Here is a 24,755-nt window from a genome sequence, read left to right on the forward strand (position 1 = left end):
TACAATCATCAGATGTTTGATTTGGCACAATAACACTGTCTGATTCGAGTGTTTTTTGTGTTTACTCTAACATCTCTAGTTATGGGTCACCTTCAGCGCAAATAAAAGCCTTTCAGCTCTGGTACAAAGCAGCACTAACCTGGCTTTATTTATTCTTAATTCTTCTTTTTTTCAGTTTAGTCATACTTGAAACAAGCATTTTCTGGTCCACAATGTTAATTCTGTTTCAGGGGCATCTTACTCACCTCGCTTTATGTTTATTGCTTGTGTTTCTAACTAAAGGTGTTGCTGTTACACCTCACTAAAGATGTGCAGAGACTCTCCTCCTGTTTGATTCTTTATCAAATTAAAATCAGCGTGTCTAATGGTTAGGAGCAGAAATAGCGTCTTTTTTTTTTCTCCCCAGTTTGTTGTGGACTTTATAAACAGTAAAACATGTAAACACCCAGCAGCAGGAGAGACTCGGATGTAGATTAATTTCACATTTAAAAGACAGCAGCAAAAGACTGCAGCCAAAGGCGTGTCCAGGTAGGACAGACCTGATCAGAGCTACCCTGCACCACTGGCAGTGAGAAGCAGAACCTCCGCCTTTCATTTGGTCTTTTAACCTCAGTTTGAGAGCCTATTATAGTTTGATTTCCCTCAATACTCCCCCCAAGCATCTCCTCCCTCTTCCAGACTCATTTACTCTCCCGCGAGCTGATCTTTCCGTCTCCATTTAGTTTAAGGAGCTGCAAGCGCGTCGGGAGGCAGAGGAAAGGAGGAGATTCCCCCTGGAGAGGAGGCTGAAGGAGCACATCATCGGTCAGGAAGGGGCCATCAACACGGTGGCTTCAGGTACACGTTCACAAATTCTAAAGGACTATCACAGAGCGCACAGAGAAGCAGACTGCAGACGCATGTCACAGCTTTCCTTCCCAACACGGCCCTTTTTTCCCCCGTCGGCGCTCTTGTTTGTGTTTTGTACTCTGCTCCGCTCTTCCTCCTGTTCTCCTCTCTTCCCTGCAGCTGTAGGCGGGATCAGACAGACCGGCGGAGGCTGTAATTGGTTAATTGTGATGAATGAGCTGTCTGTCAGGCGTGCACAGGTGTTGTGTGTGTGTGTGTGTGTGTGTGTGTGTGTGAGGACAGCTGAAGAGGCCAGGCTTGGAGCCGCCAGTTAACACAATTATAAAGAGAGGATACATACTACAGACCCCACACCCCTCCCTCTCTTCTCCTTCTGTCTTTCTGCTTACCCCCTTTCCCATCTCTCTTTTTCTTTCCCCCCCTTTGCCACGATTTCCATCTCACCGGCTCTCTCCTTCATCCTGCTTTCCCTTTTCCACTTGAACTTTGTAGCTTGTAAATCTCTACATCGTTGTTCCATCAGGCTACACGGCGCAGTCAGGGGGTGGATAAGTAAAATCGTGTTAACAGGACGGGCGAAACAAGCGCGCCTAATAGGAGGCAACTTGGAAAGGACGCGAGGACGAACACGTTCACGTCGATTGGAGCCGATAGGAGCCGTGAAGCCGAGTCCTGCGATGAGAAAAGAGGAGGGCGGATGAGTTAGAGCACAATAACACAGAAGACAGTAAAGAGCTGATATTACAGCAGGCATCCGCGGAGGCCGCGCGGCGTATTGATCTGCAGACGAGAGAGAGCGAGAGTTAATGTTCAGAAACGCTCGTGCTGCTTCACAGACGAGCCGTTTGTTATCTTTAGAGTGTTGTACGTTTTACTTTTTTAGATTTGTGAAAATAATAAAGTTATTACCGAAACTAGGCGGAGACATTAAGAGTCCGCTGCTGCGGTAATAACTAACAGGAGAATAGCGTTCACCTCGGTCTGAAGCCTCACTGAAGGCAAACGGTTACGTAAAGTTGGTGTAAAAGTGTCAGCGGGGGGGGGGAAACCAACAAGCCCTCGGAGCGGGAAGGAGATAATCATGGGACCTGTAGTGTTTGACAAGACGATGAATGTTTTTTTTATTTCCCAAGTCGTCCTAAAAGCTATACAAGACTTTTTACTAAAACACAAACGATCCAATTCACATTTTATTCATCCCTCCCTGGTAATGTTGTGTTAAAGGCCTTAAAATGAACTCCTTTTAAATTGTATTAGCATTGTGTCACACTAAAATCTAAATACGTTTATCTGTTGAATAAATAATAGGTTTTTGTTTATATTACCAGAGCTTGTTGATATCCCTGCTTCTAAGTTTTTATACACCCCTCTATTTTTGAAGCAGCACCTCTTCTCTTTTCACCTTTAGCAACACAGAGAGATGGACCTATTCCTCTCTGCACAGCTCTAGAGCCGTCGTCCTGGGATCTCGCTGATGTTCTCCTCAGTTTGGCTCAACCAACACGTTTTCTGTTGGGTTTGGGTCTGGAGGCTGAGATGTTCATAGAAGAAGGGCTTCCTGAGGTGAATCAGGCCCCCAGCATCACACATCCTCCACCGTACCCAGCAGTGTACACCAGCTGTTTGTTTTATGGCGAAGCAGAAAAGGCTTTTCTTTATGATGATTCCTCCTGAACAACCAGTAGGGAATCAGCTATTGCTTGTGTAAAAAAAAAAGAAAAAAGAAAAGAGTTGGTGAGTTTGAAAGTCCTCGGAGAGAGATTTGAAGATTGTTTCATCCCTTGGATCCACATCTAGACTGAATTGACATGGTTCCTGTTGTTTTTATATATATTTTTTTCATTTTTAATAATATCCCTCTGAGTATAGACCTAGTTGAGCTGTTTCTTTAAAAGCATGTTGTCTTCTCTTCCATATTGGAAGAGCGGGATGAGATGTATAGCTCTCCATGTCCAGTCATATTTATACTCCAGGACAAAAATACGTGAAGGATCATAAGCTTCTAGACACGGTGCTGTATTATAGTGAAGGAAGAAGAGGCTTACAGATAGAAAACTCTAATAAATTTACAAGGTTGCCATTATCTTGTGAACGTTTGTACCCGTGTCAGCTGTTTTCAGTCAGCTTTATCAAAGGCTATGCCAATCAGTCAAACTCCGGGGGAGTCCGTGTGTGTGTGAGGTAGTGAAGATCTCCAGATGAGGAAATTGTTCAGGAAAGAGAGAGGGTTACAGTCCAGATAAGGGGACGACAAATGAGAAAGGGATGTAGAGATAAGCAGAGAGAGAGGGCGGGATTCAGAACTGCACATGCAAGCTTTGCACCGCACAGCAACAGATTGTGTTGTTAGTTTTTCATTATTGATCAGTCTGCCCGTTTGTTATTAATTTGTCAGGTTATAAAAAGTAATAAAATACTCTGACAATAGACTGTTTCACATACAGTTCTGCCTAATGAAAATCTCTATTTGAAATACACTCTTAAAACAAACGACGTCATAAAACAACATTTTATTTCAAAAGCCATATTTGACAACCGTCCGTCTCTAAATATGTTTTAAAGGATTGTTTTTCCTCGCACCTTCTTGAATTGGCACTTTGTATGTTATTCAAACTAAATTAGGTGAGTAGCGGCTTCCCAGTTAACAATAATTTACTTATATTTCTCAAATGTCTACGTTTTTTTTTTCTTTTTGTGTGAGTATTTGAGATCCCTTCCTCCTATTAAAAAAAGTTGGCACTTTATTTTAAAAAAACTAGCTTTATTAGGTACATTTTCTTGCTAAACGTATTTTTCACATTGTCTTCTGGTTTTACAAATGGTAAAAGTGATAAATGTGGAGATAAATGTGGAAAATGTATTGTGTTTTTTTTTAACCAAAAGCATCCAATAAACAATGCAGTTTAGAAAAGGGAAAACCCAATCATTTCACCTGTCAGGCTGCAAAGGGTTAAAAGCAATAATTTAAAGACTAAAGAGCAGAGCAAATAATGGCAAATAATTGGCATTTTTCTTGATAAATTACCCAAAGAACCATAGTTTGTTGTTCAGTTGTTGATAGATGGTTTTATACCAACTTATTGATTAATCACGTTATTGTTTCATCGTTGTTCATCTAATTCCGCGGCAGGATGTGAGTGAGGAAATGAATTTCGCAGACAGTCCGCTGAACTGATTGTTGTTGTAAATATTTTTGCAGACCAGACGGCAAGAGATTAAAGAAATGTTTTGCTGTGTTGTCATGTCTTCAAAATGGTCGTTTCCACCGTAACTCCTCATGACAAACAGCTTGCCTGCAGCAAGACGCGCACAGACACACACGCGGTACAAACACACAAAACCCACATAAATGCACACACAGGAAGGAGGTTAGATTGATCCAGGTTTAGCTCTCAGGGCTAAGAGTTATTGAAGAGAATCATCCCTCTGTAATCATGTTAGGGCCAACCAGACCTGCAGAATACACGCTGCCCAGCGCGTGTGTGTGTGTGTGTGTGTGTGTGTGTGTGTGTGTGTGTGTGTGTGTGTGTGTGTGTGTGTGCAGGAGAGAGCCAGCTCTCATTTGTTTTGTGTCCCTTTCCTTTCCCTCTTCTTGTCAGGGTCCTCTCAGAAATGTCAGTGTGCCCTTCTGTCAAAGTCGGTCTCAATCAGCTAAAAGACGCACAAAAACGCAGAAGGTTACCCTGTCATTCACACGGCCATTGATAAAGCAGACGGAGCTTTGGAGCCCCTCTTGTCACTTTTCATCTCTCGGTCCATCTCTGACACACTCGTTTGTTTCTCTGCCTCATTCTCTGTCTCCTTATCTCCATCACTCCTCTGTTTTTCCCTTCTTTATCTCCCTCCACATCTTCACTCCTCTTTCCTCTCCTTATCTCGCTTCCTCCCTCTGCTTCCTCTCTCCTGCTCCTCCTCCTCCTCGTTGATTATCAGCTATTGGTGCCTGGTTTAGCACCTGTGTCACGTGTCAGATACGCTGTGTCTGTTGTTTTCATATTTTAACTCGACTGCGTAAGGATTCGGTTGAAGCTTTGCCGTTCATTCAGGAAAATTTAGCACAAGTGCAACATTTTGGGCTCTATGATGCTTTCATTAGAGATGGACTGGTTATAAATTGACTTTTTTCCTCATTATCCAGGTTCTCTAACCTCATCCCAATGCACCCAACGCTGCCTGTGAGCTTTAGCATCTACGTCATTAAAATCTGTGTCAGATGCGTGAGCGTCAAGGACCGAAGGAGTATAGTTGGCACTTACATCATTGAGTGAAAACATAATGATATTTAACACAGTAAACATTCCTCCTGCTTTAAAACATAACGTAGCTTATTGGTTATTGCAGTTAAAGCAATCAAAGTTTGTTTATATAGCACTTTTCAACAATCCAGACGGTGCTCAAAGTGCTTTACATGTCTGGAGTGATAGAACAAGTTGGAACAAAAGAGAAAAAGAGATGATGAAACGCTTAGTATGACGATTAAAAGATTGAAGTAGATATAACAGGACTTTAAAAAGAAATATGTCTTAAAATAAAAATCCGTTTTGTGGAAGAACGCATGCAGATAAGCGCCACATGAACCCCACCTGAACAATAACTGTGCACCAAATGCCCCCTCCTCCCATTTTTTACAATATTTTGTCTTCAGGACTTGTAGATGGGCTCAAAGTGTCGGCGAACAGTAAAAATAATTTTATCAGGGGGCGCACCACGGCTTGCTTTTACAGCAGGTGCACCATATGTGGAGGCTGTACTCCTCAACACAGCAGTCCCAGGTTTGATTCCCAAACCCTGGCCTTACAGTCGCCCCCTTCCCTTTTAAATCTATCTTTATGTCGAGTTACTTATGAATAAAGAGCCAAAGATCTTTCTCTATATCTTTATAATGTAATTACTGTTTTGATTTTGCTACTTAGACAACCTGCTAAATGTAGTAGAGGCAGCTGGTGTGTGAATAGCAGCTTGTCATACGCCACTGCTTCAGAATCGAAGCGAATGCATCAAATATCGCAGCAATGGATCAATAATATGACTTAATCTAATGCTCTGCTATGCAGGCCGTTGATTTACCTCGGGAGGCTGAATGCTTCGAACTGAAAGTGAAAATTAAAGCGTTGTTTACTGTGGCTGTGTTGAACCCACAAAATGGGTGTTGGAAACATAGGAGACCGTGACATAGCTGCTTAACACAAGTATACCAAGCAGATTAGTCAGGCTGTCTGCTCGCCTGCTTCACAAACTGCTGCTCTAAAACCATGTCTTTAATGAGGCTTTTCATAGGAAAAACTGTGTAACAGAACATTTCAGCTGTTTTCAACCCAGTGGGACATGTACTTTTTCAAATGTAGCATCCACGCAGTCCTTTGGCATTGCAATACGGCCCACATTGATGAGGCCATGGTCTCTCTTGTAAATGAGTTCTTGGATTTCAATGAGACAAGCTGTATAAATAAAGGTTGAATAAAAAAAGGTTGGAAGGCCTTGTGATGTGTTATTCAGCTCCACTGGAATGGTGTTTAGTTATTAAAACTCACAAGAGACTTGTGGCCACACTCGGAATGTAATTTACACAAATGTCTCCCATCCTTAGAAGGCCAACATGCCACATTACATCAATAACTTGATTAAAATTCCTGGTTTGGCCGTGATGTTATCTTCTGGACTTTTTAACTGAACTGTTATGTGTATAGGAAGCTGGTCAACTTACAATTAGAACTCAGACCAGCACCAGCAGGCAAGAAAGATGTTTTTTTTTTTTTTGTTGCTAAAAGCAATAATTACTCCACTGGTTCCACAACGAAATCCCTGATCATCTTTGATTCGGACCCCAGTCTGGATCGCAGGTTCACATTTAGACGGGTTTGTGCTGGTGTCTGTTTCTTTGTTGAGTGCCTCAAACCACAGTCAAATACTCTCTTTACTCTCCTGCCATCCACATCATCATCCTGCCTTTGTGTATATGTGGGTTTGGTTGCTGGGGTGATGGCAGGGTAGGGTAGGCACTCCTCTTTAAGCAGGAGTGTGTGTGAGGCTGCGATCTATGCTAAACTGATTTCACCATGGCCGCGCCAGAGAGGCTAACACAATTACTGCTGGCTAATGGCCCCACTGACTGAGAGGAGGGGGGGGAGAGATGCATCGTGGGTAGCTTTCTGGAGCTCTCTTGTCTTGCTCTGTTTTCTCTCCTCTTTATTTATTTTTTTTCCTCCAAACCAAATGTCTCTGACCCTTTTCTCATCCCTGATCTTTTACTCTTTGATCAAAGTTTCAGGAATCCGTCCGCCCTCAGGTCAACTCCGTGATACTTAAGAAACTTGATGGCAAAAAGCAAAGGCAACAAATGCAAATGTTATAACGAGGTCTTTCTCTCTCTCTCTCTCTCTTTGCTCTTTAGCCATCAGAAGAAAGGAGAACGGCTGGTACGATGAAGAGCATCCTCTCGTCTTCCTCTTCCTTGGCTCGTCAGGAATCGGTAGCTCCTTCCTTCGGCACACCTGTCTTCAACCCTGGTTTGATCTCATGTAGTAAACAGCAGGGTGGAGCTCCTCTGCTGCCATTAAATAGCAGCCAAAAGAGGCCGAGCACTTTTTTTTTTTCCCCTTCAGAAGATGATGAGGTTAAAGTGACAGAACAAGGAATACAGGATGGTCGAAGTACGCCACATGGCAAATACAATTTAGGCTGATTCAGCAAATACATTTCTCTCTTAACTGTCTTTCTTTACTTTGCAGTTTAAAGGAGATGAACAAAATATTGAATTCATGCTTTAGCTGTTTCTAATCTAGGTTTATGGGATTGTGAGAAACAGACAATTTACTAAGTTAGCCTACGTTTTTTTTTTTTTTTTATTAGATATGTGATCAGTGTGGGTAATTAAAGCAACGGGCCAAAAGAAGCACTCAACTAAAGAGCTCATAGTTTATTCTCCGCACTAATTAAAGCGAACTTCTGAGGCACACACGTTCTGACTAGTAACACATTTAGCATGCAAGATGCTTATTAAATAAGTGAAATACCTTTACTAGGAGATCTTTAACTACAGTGCCTTGCAAAAGAATTCATAACCCTTTGAAATGTTTCCCATTTTTCTCAAGTTGCAGCCAAAAAGGTCCGAATCTCTAATTAGTGGTTTTTGTGATAAACTGAAGCCAAGCAGCTCAGAGCTGATTGGCCGAGAGTTTAAGATGTTTCTCAAATAAAAATCGATCAAGTTTGGCATGGATTTGAAATCAGCTGATACCCAAATGAAGGCCGAGGAACACCACAATCAGGTAAGAGATGAAGTGGTGGTGAAGTTAAAAGCAGGATTGGGTTGTTTTTTTTAAAAAAAACAATGTCACAAGACAATTCAAAGACTATCCCACATTGTTGGGTAACTTTAGTTATGGGACAATAAACCTACCAGGACATGGCTGTCCATCGCCATACCTCACCTCCTTCTAATATGACAGGCTGTACAGGGAGAGAGATCTAGAGATTTAGTCTTTATCACTGCAAAAAGTAACTAAAAGTAAGTAACATTTTCTTGAAATTAGTGTTTTTTTTTTTGTCCTTGATTTGAGCACGTAAATAAGATTATCTGCCAATGGAAAGAGTATTTTTTTTTTACCCCTAAGATAAGATAATAAAATATACTGCACTTGAAAAAAGATGATGGAGATGAGTTGTTCCTATTTCAAATGCAAAAATGTTATTCCATTGGGAGATCATTTAAACTTGCCTGCTCAGATCAAGGATAAATACACTCATTTCAAGAAAATGTTACTTTTACCTGAACACACCTTCCCTCTGTGCCGCACGGCAGTGGGAGGATTATGCTGTGGCGAAGCCCAGCTCTCAGCAGAGCAACAAGCCTGAACATACAGCCATGGCTGCAGTGGAACGCTTCAGATCAAAGTTTAAGCATCTCTAAGAATGACCCAGTGTCCACATCTAAAAACAAGTGAGAATCTGGGGAAAGACTTGAAGCGCACAGATGTTTCCCATCCAGTCTCACAGCAGCAACCACTTGATCTATCTGAGCCGGTAGGTCAAATAGTCTGATTTACCAGCTCAAATCAATGAAAAATCCACTCATTTCAAGAGGATTTTACCTACTTTGACTTCCCTTTTTGCAGTCTATACTTGTGTCATTATTCCATTATCATATTATTTGAAAAAAGTCCCCAAGTGACAATATTACGGTTAATCATAATCATTTTTATAAAATATTATTGTCCAGCAAAATGTGTTCTCGTGACAGGCCTACGGGGAAGTCTGGTGCATCCTTTTCCTTCTGTTATGCCATTATCGGCTGCTTTGTTTTGGTCTGTGCAAAAAGGGAAATAAAAAATCCCTGTAAAATTGATAGCTGGCTGTAATGTGGCAAAAATTATTAAGGGTATAAGTACTGTAGCTGGAGATCATAAATTCAAAGTTCCTGTTTTCCTTAAATCCATCTTAACTTGAATTGCTCACATATTCCTCGAACATGTTTGCCAAAATCTCTCTTCAGCACTCCGTCTTTTTTTCCTAATTGATCAGTATTGAAAGCAGAAAGCCTCGTCCATTTGTAGCCTTTGTTTGGTACAGCCCCCCTGAGCTGTGTGTGTGTGTGTGTGTCTGAGCGCACACCAGCTGTCAGATAAACAGCTGATTGCACATTGAAACACTGCAACCTCTTTGTAAGGCTCTATTGTTGGGAGCGAGATGATCAACAGCAGCCTGTGGTTTCAGGAAATGATGTCCTCAGGGGACGGGCATGAACCGAGAGTACCTCGACCTTTCTGCCGCTGCAGACCTGCACTCCTGTACAGAGTTTATGAATACTTCGGACAAGGAAGTACTGAGTGAAACAGGATGCAGAGAGGGGCTTTAAAGTTGAGGCAGCTATCTATAGTAGTCTAGTAGCTCCACTCTCTGAGGAGTTTCAGTATAAAGCAAAAAAAAAAAAACGACTTTTAGATTGCTCCAAAGAAACTTAAGCATCCTCTACCACCAGCAAAATGTGGAAGTGCTCGTGTGTGTGTGCGTGTGTAGGTGTGATCGCAGGCAGCAGCAGGAAAAGAGAGAGAGAGAGAGGGATATTAAGGGCCAGATAGATGGCTAAAGAAAGAGAGAGATCATGAAATGACAAGGCAGCGAGATAGATGAGGGAGAGGCAGTGTTCATATCCTCCGTTCCCTTCAGCGACAAACTCTGGCCATGAGACATCAATATTAAACCCAGCAACAAGACACAAACACGCACGGCCCTCACACACACACACACGCATGCCGAGTACAAGACATCAATATCACATATGAGCATTTATATGCAGAATATTTTACCGACAAACATAATGTGGGCTTCAGGAGAGCAGAGATGATTGAATGCTTTCTAGAAGGTGCTGGCTGGGATTTAGGCCAGAGCACTTAGCAAAGAGGAAAACATTGTGTTTGAGCCTCAAAAGAGTCAAATCGCTTTGTTGACCGAAGGTTTCTGATGATGCTGTACCCCGAACAGACAGACGTTTTGTTTTTTTCAATGTCAAATTCAAAGTGCAGCAATTAAGATGGCGGACGAGGTTGTTTGTGCTGCCGAAGGAATAATGAAAGCCACGTCTGTGTTTTCTGACAGGGAAGACGGAGTTGGCGAAACAGGTGGCCCGCTACATGCACAAAGACGTTAAAAAGGTACGTTTTGTTCACACATGAACAGGAGGGGTTTTGCTGTAAGTGGAGCAGGTTTCTGCCTTGCTAAAGTATTCACACCCATCTGGCATGTCTCTCTTGTTGTTGCCTCCCGACCTGGAATTAAAATGCATTGTTTGAGAATTTGCAGCATTTCATTTACAGAACATGTCTGCAACTTTGAAGATGGTTATTTTTTTTATTGTGAAGCAAATGGGGAGAAAATATCAGAAAACTTCAGCGTGCATAAAATGTTCACCTTTTGGGTCACTTTGGATCAGTCTCTACAAGTTCGCCACATCTTGCCACCAAGATTTCTGCCCATTCCTCAAGGCTAAACTGCTCCAGCTCCTTCATGTTGGATGCTTTTTTTGGGTTGTGAACAGCGATCTTCAAATCTAACTACAGATTCTCAATTGGACTGAGGTCTTTACTTTGACTAGGCCAATCCAGCACATTAAAATATTTCCGCTTAAACCAGTCCGGTGTTGCTTTAGCAGTCAGCTTCAGGTCGTTGTCCTGCTGGAAGGTGAACCTCCGTCCCGGACCTCAGATCACAGGCAGACATTTTTCATTATTCTGCTCCAGAATATCAAGAATGTGAGAAAGGAGAAAAAAAAGGGGGGGGGAAAAGAAGGAAAAAAAAGAGAAAAAAATATGTGCTCATGATTTTTATACATATTTGTTCAGTTGACTTCGCCAACTTAGACCGTGTTGTGCAGATCCATGACATTCAATCTGATTTAAAAACATTCAAGATAAAATAAGAATTGCTTTATTGTCCCACAGTGGGAAAAGTGGCACAGTTACACACAATTATTAGCTGTGAAGGAAAAAAAGGAACAAACTAAGTCTGATCTAAAATGATCTCTAAAGAAACACCAAGAGTAGAAGATTAAAAAGTAGATACCAGAGTGAATAAATATTGCACAGTGGGAAAGAATTTGAGCTTTGGATTAAACAAAATGTATAAAAATACCCCATGGGGGGGGGGGGGTAAATACATTTACATGGCTGCTGTAAATCCACATCTTGTTTCCAGGGTTCCTACACTGTGTGGAAAAGTCTGAAACTTGATTTGAGTATTTTAAAGGCCTGGATATGTATGTAAACAGCAACGACTATTACAGATATTTGTATTTACAGATGTTATTCCCTGTTCCATGTCTAAACAGGATGTTCAACCTTCCTGTCTCTGCCGCTCATCAATGTCCTTCCTCCTTTCCTTCCCTTATATCTTTCTTTTGTCCGTCTTTTCTTCCGTTTTGTGTCTTTACTGTCGCCTGTCCGTATATCCTTGTGTCCTCATGTGTTTCCCTCTTTCCTTCCTATCTTGTAATGCTATTTCTTTCCCTTTTTATTTATCTTTTCTTTCTGTCTATCCTACCTTAATGGTGTCCTAAGTCCATTCATTCCTTGTGTACTTGTGTCCTAATTTTTTCCTGGTTCCTTCTTTCCTTCCTTTTTGTCATTCAATCTTTCTTTGTATGCTTCCTTTTTCCATTACATCTTTCTTTTTTCTTTAATTTCCTTGCTTCTGTCCTTTCCTTTCTTGTGTCCTTTCTTCTTGCATTCCTTCCCTCCTCTTTTTCCTCCCTAGGCTCCATCCGAATACCCTTATACTGCAAGGACTCTTTAGCCAAAGAGGAAGTGCGTCAGCAGTTGCCATGATAAGTGCTTTCAGAATAGGGCAGTCAGTAAGGAAGGAGGCAGGAAAAGTAGCCTGTATGCTCCCTCCCACAGCTAGTTTTGTCTAGGAACATCGCAACATCCCTTACAGGCACTGTGGGTATCCCATAATCCTTTGCGTGACATGACGTATCGGCACAGCCGCCTCACGGAAATCATCGAAAATGTCCAGAGAGAAGAGATCGCTCACTTTGTAGTTCATTTTTGGAAGGCTGTATGCCTGGATTGGACTCATGTCATCCATGTGCGTTTCCATCTGAGATAGAGGCTGTCCGAATTCAGCGCAGCAGTCCGAAGCTCCTTTCCTCTCTATGATAGAGTTCTCACTGTTGACCCCATGAAAGGTCAAGGAACAGGAGTTAGGAGCTATTATGAAGCTCCTTCACATGCTTCCTTTCTTCCCTCCATTTATCCTGCCTCTGTGCCCTTGTGTTCTTCATTCTCCCTTCCTTTCCTTCCTAAGTGTTTCCTTCCCCCTTCCTCTCCAGTTTCTGGAATTTTCTGGCATGCAGACCCTGACCACTCTGCACATATCTCCTAAATTCATTGTGAATGTTTGTGCTTAATATTTTAAAATGACTGTGAAAGGGCAGGCTCTAGAAAGTTGAACATTTTCACACAAACACTGTGTTGGAACCAGGGCTCCTATTTATCCGCCGTGTGTTTGCAGGGTTTCATTCGGATGGACATGTCTGAGTTCCAGGAAAAACACGAGGTAAGCTGTTTTTTTTATTTTTTTTTTTTTTATAAAATGTAACTAAATGCATAAAGTGTGTGCGTATTTATTTGTAATCGTCTGTGATGTAGACTTTAATGAACATATTGCTCTACAGAAGTGAGATCATTCCAGACGAGAGCTGCTGTAACTCTGCTATCTGTCTGCACTGCATGCATGGCACTGACATTTTGGATTAATTCTGTTTATGAACTCATAATTAATGCATAAACCACAATGAGTGCTCTGACTGTTTTTGCCTCTTTATGGGGGTTTGATGATGGATACATTTAATCAGTGATTCGGATGTTGTTCCAGCCTTAAATAACTGCATCTAATCATTTTACTGCAGTCTACAGACTTTGTGTTGAACATCTTAGAAACTTCTGTAGGCAGTAAAAGCCTTGATTCAAGGGCAGTTATTATTTCTCAGTCTTGTCACGGACCACACTTACAAGGCAGTGTGAGAAGTTTGTTAGGAGGTTTGAATAGAGTATGTCACTTTAAGAGGATCGTATCAGAAACCAGCCTCAGTAGCGAGCCGTACATAATACAAAGCAAACGTATTTGCACAGCTTGCGTTTTCCACATATTTTCACATTACAACCACGAACCTCAAAGTGTTTCATTAGGATTTTCTCTGACAGATCCAAAATAAAGTTGCAGGAAAGTGAAGTGGAAGTGAAAGTAGACGTAGTTTGCAACGTTGTTTGCAAATAAAATCTGAAAAGTGTGTCGTGCATTTCTATTCAGTCCCCCACAGCCCATACTTTGTATGGCAGTGTGTCTGTTCTTTGCAAAATAGCTCAATAAAGTTGGATGGAGGGGCCTTAGTCCTCCACGCGGTCGACCCGGGTTCGACTCCGACCCGCGGTCCTTTGCCGCATGTCTCTCCCCTTCTTCCACCCCCTTCCTGTCAGCCTACTGTGCTAAAAAGCGAGCCACTAGAGCTGTGAAAAATCTCCAAAAAAAAAAAAGAAAAAGTTGGATGGAGAGTATCTGTCATTTTTTTTCCTAGTCTTACCATAGATTACCAATTGGATTTAGATCTGAACTTTGGGCCATTATACCACATGCATATGGATTATAACACATCGGTCTACTTTACCTCTGGCTGTATGTACATGACTTGCTGTTGTCAACAGGTTCTCCCACCTGAGTTGCTTTAGAAACCAGCCTCTGCTGTCACCGATGCTCTCTAACAAACCTTCATAGAACAGCTGCCATTAGTTTGAGGTTAAATTAAATTGTTTTACTGAGTAAAAGGGTTCTGACGGCAACTGATTGCATTTGATTTTATTTAGGGGTAGCGGTGTAGAGGGGACTGAATACAAATGCATGGTACATAGATTTTTATGTGTAAGGTGTTTTAAAAACCAGGTTACATTTTCTTCCATTTGTAAGTCTGTCATGGTAGCATACATAGAAGTTTGTGTTTGTAATCTAATGAAAGGTGAAGATATTAAATGTGTTTGAGTATTTTGGCAAGCAGCTGCATTGCAAAAAGGCAACTCAAAATAAGTAAAAACTTCTTGAAATTAGTGTATTTTTCCTTGATTTGAGGAGCTAAATAAGACTATTTGCCAATGGAATGAGAGTTTTTACCCCTAAAATAAGATAGGTAGATATCCTGCACTTGGAATAAGATGATGGAGATGAATTGTTCCTATTTTAAGTGCAGAAATCTTATTCCATTGGCAAATAGTCTTATATACCTGCTCTAATCAAGGAAAAATACACTGATTACAAGAAAAATTCACTTACTTTTAGTCCCCTTTTTGCAGTGTGTATGTTTTGGATAGAGCCAAAGAGATCTACTGAGGTGATTTTTATTTCTTACCGGCCTTGCATCCTCTCGCCCATGTCTCTCAGGTTGCAAAGTTTATTGGCTCTCCTCCAGGATACGTTGGGCATGAGGAAGGGGGTCAGCTGACCAAGTTGTTAAAGGCATGCCCCAACGCCGTTGTCCTGTTCGATGAAGTGGATAAGGCTCACCCCGACGTTCTCACCATCATGCTGCAGCTGTTTGATGAGGTCTCCGCAGAAATACCTTGTTTATTTTTGTACGGGCACATATTTAAACAGACCTATAGCTGATTTGTGTCCTCCATGCTGCTTCCCTCTCAGGGGCGCCTCACAGACGGCAAAGGAAAGACTATTGAGTGTAAGGATGCCATTTTCATCATGACATCAAACGTTGCCAGTGATGACATTGCCCAGCATGCTTTGCAACTGCGGCAGGAGGCGGAGGAGGTCAGTCGCAGGAAGCTGGCCGACAACCTCGGTGAGAGAAGCGCTAACGTGTAAACAATCTTGTAAAGATAATAAAACCTTGTAAATCCAATCTTACAATGTGACGCCTTAATAACAATAATAAAGATGACGACGACAGAAATGATTATTATTATCTTTGCTGCTTTTTTCCAGAGGATGTACAGAAAAGCGATGACATTAAAATCTCCCGACAGTTCAAAGAAACGGTGATTCGACCGATCCTGAAGGTATGGCAGACAAACGCACCAACCCGAACCGCAGCTGGTTCTGACCTGCGCTCCGGTTGTCATCGTTCGCTCTTTGATTCATCCTCAGGCCCATTTCCGGAGGGACGAGTTTCTCGGCCGGATCAATGAAATCGTGTACTTCCTGCCGTTTTGTCACTCGGAGCTGCTGCAGCTGGTCAGCAAAGAGCTCAGCTTCTGGGCCAAAAAGGTTTAGTGGCAACTTTCTATATTTGCACTATGTCTGGGGTTTTGGTTTCCGACTGATCCTACCTGACAACTAATATATTTGTGGTTTATCACTTCTGGAGGTGTGTCGGGGAAAAGAAAAGCTGCCGTTTCACGCGGTTTGGCAGTTAATCTCTGCTCCGCCTGCGAGCTTTCTGTGTCTGTCCTCCCCGCGTCGGCGTCCTCGTCTGGGACCGCACAGCCTCGCCCACTTCATTCTGCAGCCGCTGAGCTGTGCAGGGGAAAAAAATGCGCCGATCAATACTGTGTGCCTCTGCTACTCACTATAACACGATTACAGTGTTTAACATGTGGAGGCTTCATCAATATTTAATTATTAATATTACAGCTGATGTCCTGACAACATGGCCCCACAGGGGACTGATCGGGGGCCTGATTCATGAATCTTTTCGCTGTATCCATCTTCTGAAAGTTACTGGTCCATTCCTTTATTGTTTTTTTTTTGTTTAGTTTTTTTTTTACTTTAGGTCTCACAGCAACTCTTCTGTGTCTGCCTGGGCTTCCAACAGCAGCAATGTGATTATCTTATAATCACCATTGGGTTGTCGTTCGCTCAGATTAGGAGAATTAAATGTTTAGTGCTGCCATTGTTACCTAACTACATATCTGCAATGAAACACGGCGTCCTGTTTATTGAATGAAGTGTTAACATCGGCAGCTAAATGAGCCGCTCTGATCACTACTATCGACTGGTGTTTGATTAAAGCGCATTAAGGGCCTGTTGATTAGCCGCTGGCAGACATGCTGCTCGACAGTATCTCCCTTCTGATGCTGCATTCGTCTCGTTTGCTCCTTTGCTCTTTGATTTGTGTTTTCTGTGAGGGTATGTGCTCTCGCTGCAGGTGTCATCCCCTCCCTTACCTTAACACTGCCTGGTCTTTATCGCTCCTTCAGGCTAAGCAGCGCCATGACATCACTCTCCAGTGGGATCGCCCGGTCCTGGACCTCCTGGCGGGTGGATATAACCTCCACTATGGAGCGCGTTCCATCAAACATGAGGTGTGTGGACGACTGACATGCTACGCCTGGCCGGCTCGTTGATTCTCTTAAACTTTTGGGTATCTAGTCACGTTACGACTGTCGACTCCAGTGTATTTTGTAGGGATTTTATGAGACTGACCAACACAAAGTCCTGCATTATTAAGTGCTTCTACTCTGATTCCCTTAAATAAAATTATATACAACCAATTCCCTTCACAAGTCAAATAATCAGTGGACGGGGTCCACTGATGTCTGATTTAATCTCAGTATAAGTCCAGCTTTTCTATGAAGGCCTTGGGGGTTGGTAAGAACCAGTGTTAGTCAAGTCACTATGCCTCGAGTCCGAGTCCAGGTTTGAATCTCCAGTGTTCAAGTCAGAGTCATTAAAAAAAAATCTGAGTCAAGTCCGAGTCGAGTCCTTATTGATCAAGTCGAGTCCAAGTTCCGCACTAAAATAAGCATAGCCTACATGTTTTTAAACTAAAAAAAAAATTCCACACTCCACCACATTGCACTAATAATTTAGATATTAAAATCATACACCAAATAATATTCTAATGACATATTAAAATTATAGCCTAATGATATAAAAAAAAAAAAAAGTTGAGTCTTTTTCTCAATTTCCGAGTCAGAATGATCTGAATGTAGGAGTCCGAGTCCAAGTTCGAGTCATCAGTGCTCAAATCCAAGTCAAGTCACGAGTCTCTAAATTTAGCTAATGACTCGGACTCGAGTCCTACAACGCTGGTAAGAACACATTAGTGAACAAATGGCTTCATGGAGACCAGGAAATGCTCCAGAAAGGTCAGGGGTGAGGTCATGTTGAAGTCTAAAGCCTTACCCAGTAATTTACGGGGGGGTCAGGGTTTTGTGTGAATAAAGCCAGAGCTGATTCACCAGGTGAAACTGAGCCGGGTCAAGACCTGGTATCATACCCGGTAATTTACCAGGACTGCTCTAGTCGTCGCATTCCTGGGTAAGGCACACATTTGTGTGATTACATAAGATGTTCGTAGTCTTCGTTTAGCTCTTCCCCTGATGTCTGCGAGTCGCTTCTCTGACTGAGATATCTATTCAATTTGTATTTCTGTTGTGGTTTTCATAAAGCTGCTACCCACTGTCAGAACCACCGGTCCAAAGCAAATGTTTGTTGTGACTAATCAGCTGTTTGACAGATGAGATTTCCAGCTGAAATTCTTCTTCAGATGCTGGCTTGATCACTCAAAGCTATGTCCCTTGCATCACAGCCACCTGCAGGTGATATTAGGTACATCCATTCCACCGTTCCCGGGTTCAGTGTGAAAAGAGCTGACTCTGTAATTGACAGGGACTAATTTGCATGTGTGAAAGGCGCTGATTCGTGTTCAACCCGGGAATGCGGTCCCAGTACTCTAATGGCACTTATGGGTGAAAGAGGCTTAAAGGGAGGTGGTGCCTGTCTCCAGCTCCCGTTAAGCGAGGGGTGGAGTAAAGCCTGGCCAGGTTGCCAGTCAGTCTCAGGGCAACGTAGAGACGTACAGGACAAGCAACCATCCTACACTCGTATCTAAGGGCCATTTAGAGAGGCCTGTTAATACAACAATCAGGTTTTGGACTGTGGGAAGGTTTGACCTTCTCGCTGCAGGCAACAGTGCTACCAACTGCGCTACTGTGCATCCCACATGAAATCTCAACAAATTACAATTTGTCGTCATAAGAAAAATGTTAAACAGTTGACAAAACGTTGCATCCCTTTGCAAAGTGCTGTGGGTGTGCCAGCTATGCAGATGAAGCAGACATCAGTGCGTGTTGGTAGTGTTTATGTCCAAAGAGAAACGTGGTAAAGCAAACTCTGTGCAAAGCAAAAAAGTTAAATCCAGTATTTGTTGTCATTTATACTTTAAAGAAGGGTTGAACAGGTGATTAAGCTAAGTCAGGACTTGGGGGGCTCCGGTTTCCTCCCACAGCCCAAACACATGCATGCTGGGATAATTAGCCTGGTTGTTTGTCCTTGTGTCTCTGTGTTGAAGGACTGGAAACCCGTCCAGGGTCTCCCTCGCCTCTGCTGGAGGGACAAACAACCACGACATGAATCTTGAAGTCTAGATTGTCAATTAACAAAGAAAATATTTGAAATAATTAGATGTATCTAATTATACTCATTTATCAGTTCTAAAAACACACAGTAGGAACATATTTGGTCAGTGAAGAATTAATCTGTGTCTGTTAGATGGAAATGAGCCATCAGTCTTTAATGTTGCTGCGTGCTCCCTAACCTCGTTGCTGATCCCTCAGGTTGAGCGGCGGGTCGTCAACCAATTAGCCGCGGCGTACGAACAGGAGCTGCTGCCCAAAGGCTGCACCCTGCGTCTGTCCGTCCAATCAGAGGGCCAGGAGGAGCGTGGCACGCCCAGCCTGCGCCTGGAGGTGGTGGGAGAGGACAGCTCTTCAAGAAGGCTGGACATCCGTCCACCGCTGAATCCCGAACACTAACACAGGAGGACACCAGGAGCACCTCATCAGCACCAGCAGCATTATCCGGCAGGACGGATGGGAAGCGATGGACGTTCTTAATAAAAGCAGCTCTGAGAAAAACTTCACCGCCTCTGATTCAACATGCCAAAGTGTCCGCAACATGCAGTGCAGTTTATGCGATTGATCAGATAGGAAAAGCAAGACCCATAGTGTTCATGCCGAGCTTCCAGCATCATCAGTGAAGCTATCAGCCTACCGCTCCGTGCTGTCATCCAGTATAGCTGTTAGTTACGCAGTGATAAGTTTATGTTTACGCCAAACAATAGAATATTTATTAAATATCTATGTATTATAAGGTTAGCGGGTACAATTTATGGAGCTAATCCAGCGGTTTTCCTGCCACGTGAGATGAGCACCGACACATTGATGTAAACTACAGGCAGGATTGTCTCTGTATCTGCGAGCATGACAGTGACTTTGTCCAGTTTTCCATAAAGAGGAAACTTCTGCTGTTTCATTGTTAACACATATCAGTCATGAACAGACACAGAACTACACTGATAAACCGCATGTTTTATTAATAGGTGGCGTGCTAGTGCAGAAACATGTACAGTAGGAGTAAATCACTAATGATCAATAAAGCCGCTTTGCTAATTACGTCTTAGTGTAGAAACGCTTGTGGATTAAAAAACACCGTCCAGCGTTTAGCGTCACAAATGTTTAGCAGCTTGTTGACAAGAAGCCAAATGTAACCGGGGCCACGTTTTCTGCTCCCTGTGTCCCAACCTGCAGCGTGTGAATAAAACCTTCACAACAAAAAAGGGGAATTCTTCTTTTATTTTCCCTCCGGGTTTTTGTTCCGCTTGCTCCCCGCTGACACTCCTGATGGATGGATGGACGGACGGGAGCGCCGCGGCAACAATAACGCTTGTCCACCTTGTGGATCAACGTGACAGGGGAATTTCGTTGGAATCCTGCTCCACGTGGGGGTCCGGCTCAGACTCCGGGAAGGAGAGCGGCACGGTGAAAGCATCTCACACATCCAGACACACAACAAGCCTGCAGGAATGCGTCGTCCATAGGGAGCAATTAGCACGGCCCCTCTTACAGTGCCAGGACCCCCCAACCGCGACACAGGCACACAGACGCTTTTAGTGACGTCAGAGATGGGTTTACAAGAGGAAGTATCTTTGTTTTTGCAAATCATTCCCTTTTGCAAAAAAAAATAAAAATAAATCATCTGACTTCTCTTTATACACAAGCACTGCAAAAACGGAACTAAAAATAAGTTAAATTTTTTTTTAATTAGTGTATTTGTCCTTGATTTGAGCAGGTAAATAAGCTTATCTGCCAGTGGAATGAGTATTTTGACCCCTAAAATAAGATGATTAGATAAACTGGACTTGGAAAAAGATGATGGAGATGAGTTGTTCCTATTTTAAGTGCAAAAATCTCATTCCATTGGCAGATGAGCTTATTTACCTGCTCAAATCAAGGACAAATACACTCATTTCAAGAAAATGTAACTTACTTTTAGTTACCTTTTTTTGCAGTGAGGATTGTTCCAACTTTTTAATTAGTTGGAATGAAAATGCAAATAAAATGTTTAAATCGGCATAGAAAATGGTGGTTGCAGAGCCATTTGTTGCTCATATTTAATGTGAGGAAAATGTTAATCGGAACAATCTCAACGCTCAAGCATAAATGTAGCTTTAGAAGATCTCCATCATTATTTTAAATTAAATCCAAGTAAAGTGATTGCTTGATCCAGATTCACCTGATTAGCAAAAGTCGGCAGAAAATGTCCATCCATCCATCCATCCATCCATCCATCGTCTTCCGCTTATCCGGGGTCGGGTCGAGGGGGTAGCAGCTTCAGTAGGGAGGCCCAGACGTCCCTCTCCCCGGCCACCTGGCCCAGCTCCTCAGGAGGAATCCCAAGGCGTTCCCAGGCCAGCCGGGAGACATAGTCCCTCCAGCGTGTCCTGGGTCTTCCCCTGGGCCTCCTCCCAGGGGGACGTGCCCGGAACACCTCACCAGGGAGGCGTCCAGGAGGCATCCTGACCAGATGCACAAGCCACCTCAACTGGCTCCTCTCGACGTGGAGGAGCAGCGGCTCTACTCTGAGTCCTCCCCGGATGACTGAGCTCCTCACCCTATCTCTAAGGGAGAGCCCAGACACACTACGGAGAAAACTCATTTCAGCCGCTTGCATCCGGGATCTCGTTCTTTCGGTCACGACCCAAAGCTCGTGACCATAGATGAGGGTAGGAACGTAGATCGACCGGTAAATCGAGAGCTTCGCCTTTTGGCTCAGCTCTCTCTTCACCACAACGGATCGGTACAGCGCCCGCTTCACAGCAGACGCTGCACCAATCCGCCTGTCGATCTCCCGCTCCATCCTCCCCTCATTCGTGAACAAGACCCCAAGATACTTGAACTCCTCCACTAGGGGCAGGACATTCTCCCCAACCCGGAGAAGGCACTCTACCCTTTTCCGGTTCAAGACCATGGTCTCGGATTTGGAGGCACTGATTTTCATCCCGGCCGCTTCGCACTCGGCTGCGAACCGCTCCAGTGAGAGCTGTAGATCACGCCCTGATGAAGCCAATAGGACCACGTCATCCGCGAATAGCAGAGACGCAATCCTAAGGCCACCAAAGCGGATCCCCTCAACACCTTGGCTGCGCCTAGAAATTCTGTCCATAAAAGTTATAAACAGAATCGGTGACAAAGGGCAGCCTTGGCGGAGTCCAACTCTCACCGGAAACGAGTCCGACTTACTGCCGGCAATGCGGACCAGACTCTGACACCGGTCGTACAGAGACCTGACAGCCCTTATTAAAGGGTCCGGTACTCCATACTCCCGGAGTACCCCCCACAGGATCCCCCGGGGGACACGGTCGAATGCCTTCTCCAGATCCACAAAACACATGTAGACTGGTTGGGCAAACTCCCATGCCCCCTCAAGAATCCTGCTGAGGGTATAGAGCTGGTCCAGTGTTCCACGGCCAGGACGAAAACCACACTGCTCTTCCTGAATCCGAGATTCGACTATCCGACGGACCCTCCTTTCCAGAACCCCTGAATAGACCTTACCAGGGAGGCTTAAGAGTGTGATTCCTCTGTAGTTGGAACACACCCTCCGGTCCCCCTTTTTAAATAGGGGGACCACCACCCCAGTCTGCCAATCCAGGGGAACTGCCCCCGATGTCCACGCAATGTTGCAGAGCCGCGTTAACCAACACAGCCCCACAACATCCAGAGCCCTAAGGTACTCAGGGCGAATCTCATCCACCCCCGGAGCCTTGCCACTGAGGAGCTTTTTAACAACCTCGGCAACCTCAGCACCAGAGATGGGAGAACCCGACCCAGAGTCCCCAGGCTCTGCTTCCTCAATGGAAGACGTGTTGGTGGGATTAAGGAGGTCTTCGAAGTATTCCGCCCACCGACGCACGACGTCCCGAGTCGAGGTCAGCAGCACACCACCCCCACTGTAAACAGTGTTGGTACTGCACTGCTTCCCCCTCCTGAGACGCCGGATGGTGGACCAGAATCGCTTCGAAGCCGTACGGAAGTCTTTCTCCATGGCCTCTCCGAACTCTTCCCATGCCCGAGTTTTTGCCTCGGCGACCAGCCGAGCCGCCTGCCGCTTCGACTGCCGGTACACATCAGCTGCTTCGGGAGTCCCACAGGCCAAAAAAGCCCGATAGGACTCCTTCTTCAGCTTGACGGCTTCCCTCACCGCTGGTGTCCACCAGCGGGTTCGAGGGTTGCCGCCACGACATGCACCGACAACCTTGCGGCCACAGCTCCGACTAGCCGCCTCAGCAATAGAGGCGTGGAACATGGTCCATTCAGACTCAATGTCCCCCGCCTCCCTCGGGACGTGTTTAAAGTTCTCCCGGAGGTGGGAGTTAAAGCTCCGCCTCACAGGGGACTCCGCCAGACGTTCCCAGCAAACCCTCACAGTGCGTTTGGGCCTGCCCGGTCGGACCGGCTTCCTCCCCCGCCATCGGAGCCAACTCACCACCAGGTAGTGGTCGGTGGAGAGCTCTGCCCCTCTCTTCAGCCGAGTGTCCAAGACATGCGGCCGCAGGTCAGATGAAACGACAACAAAGTCGATCATTGAACTGCGACCTAGGGTGTCCTGGTGCCAAGAGCACATATGGACACCCTTATGCTTGAACATGGTGTTTGTGATGGACAATCCATGACGAGCACAGAAGTCCAACAACAAAACACCACTCGAGTTCAGATCAGGTGGGCCATTCCTCCCAACCACGCCCCTCCAGGTCCCACTGTCATTGCCCACGTGAGCGTTGAAGTCCCCCAGCAAAACGAGGGAGTCCCCAGGAGGGGCACTCTCCAGTACCCCTTCCAAGGACTCCAAAAAGGGTGGGTAATCTGAACTGCTGTTTGGCGCATAAGCGCAAACAACAGTCAGAACCCGTCCCCCCACACGAATGCGGAGGGAGGCCACCCTCTCGTTCACCGGGGAAAACCCCAACGTGCAGGCACCGAGATGGGGGGCAACAAGTATGCCAACCCCAGCTCGGCGCCTCTCACCATGGGCAACTCCAGAGTGGAAGAATGTCCAGCCCCTCTCAAGGAGACTGGTTCCGGAGCCAGAGCGGTGCGTCGAGGTGAGTCCGACTATCTCTAGTCGGAACCTCTCAACCTCGCGCACAAGCTCAGGCTCCTTCCCCACCAGAGAGGTGACATTCCACGTCCCAAGAGCCAGCTTCTGCAGCCGAGGCAGAAAATGTGATGTTCTAAATATAAAGATAGAATTTTGAGCATGTTTTAATGATACTACTTGTGTGTTTTCCTCCCTAAAAATGTATGCAAAAACTGTCTGAACACAGCTAGCAAAGGAAGAATGGATTTCCACTGAAAAATTTTACTACACCGATCTGTTTAAGGCAAGAACAAATAGTTTTTTTGTGTAGCTGGTTTAAGAAATCAAGGGAAGTGCAACAGTCGAGCCGGATTTTCAACCTCTTAACAGATTTCTTCATCACGTTGCATTTGAGTTGCAAAAAGTTCAACCTTGAGTGTTTAAGCCAAAAATGACCTCAAATGAGCCCCAAAACATGGATGGAGATGCTCCAGCAAACTGATAACGACAGCGGTTTGCCTTCACAATCAATCAAACCCAGGGCCAGGAGAAGGGTAGATCACGCTGGTGCATGTATATAAGCATCTTGAGGGTACAAAAACAATTGCAAGGCTTTTATTTTGTATTCTATCTTCAGATAATGTTCTATTGTTCCGTGGTATACAGACCCTACAGTGTAGCATAAGAGAATTAATAGTTAGTGACAGCTAGTAAAATAATTGGCATAAAGCAGATCTCTGCCTGAGATCAATGATGGTCAAGTCCTGGAAAACAAAGACATGGACAATTTTGTCCCGCCCTGTTTGTGCTTCTTCGCTCTGGGCGGCTCCCAAGGGCCAAAAATAATAAATTTTCCTTCATACCTACAGCAAATCAAATGATCAATCTGCAGTAGGTGTATAACTGTTGATCATTTTTCTGAACGGACTCATTTTGTTGTTGAATATGTATGTTTTCTGTAATAATAATGACTTTTTCCCCCTTGCATCCTCCTCTCGGAGTTGACTGGAATGATGGAGCTCACACGGTCTGGACTGGCAGGTCCAGGCTTT

General features: G+C 44.2%; 1 protein-coding gene across 1 annotated transcript in view; it reads left to right on the top strand.

Moving 5' to 3' along the window:
* clpb (caseinolytic mitochondrial matrix peptidase chaperone subunit B) overlaps positions 1-19,273 on the top strand; it is a 43,199-nt gene extending 23,926 nt beyond the window's left edge. The window contains exons 7-16 of the mRNA XM_036149767.1: positions 723-837; positions 7,241-7,318; positions 10,444-10,499; positions 12,856-12,900; positions 14,773-14,934; positions 15,028-15,184; positions 15,328-15,401; positions 15,490-15,609; positions 16,542-16,646; positions 18,903-19,273. Of these exons, the coding sequence (XP_036005660.1) occupies positions 723-837; positions 7,241-7,318; positions 10,444-10,499; positions 12,856-12,900; positions 14,773-14,934; positions 15,028-15,184; positions 15,328-15,401; positions 15,490-15,609; positions 16,542-16,646; positions 18,903-19,100 (1,110 nt within the window). The 3' untranslated portion in view covers positions 19,101-19,273. The remainder of the gene's footprint in view (positions 1-722; positions 838-7,240; positions 7,319-10,443; positions 10,500-12,855; positions 12,901-14,772; positions 14,935-15,027; positions 15,185-15,327; positions 15,402-15,489; positions 15,610-16,541; positions 16,647-18,902) is intronic.
* Positions 19,274-24,755: the final 5,482 nt, after the last annotated feature.

This window comes from Fundulus heteroclitus, chromosome 18 (assembly GCF_011125445.2).
Source record: "Fundulus heteroclitus isolate FHET01 chromosome 18, MU-UCD_Fhet_4.1, whole genome shotgun sequence".
In the NCBI taxonomy this organism is placed as follows: domain Eukaryota; kingdom Metazoa; phylum Chordata; class Actinopteri; order Cyprinodontiformes; family Fundulidae; genus Fundulus; species Fundulus heteroclitus.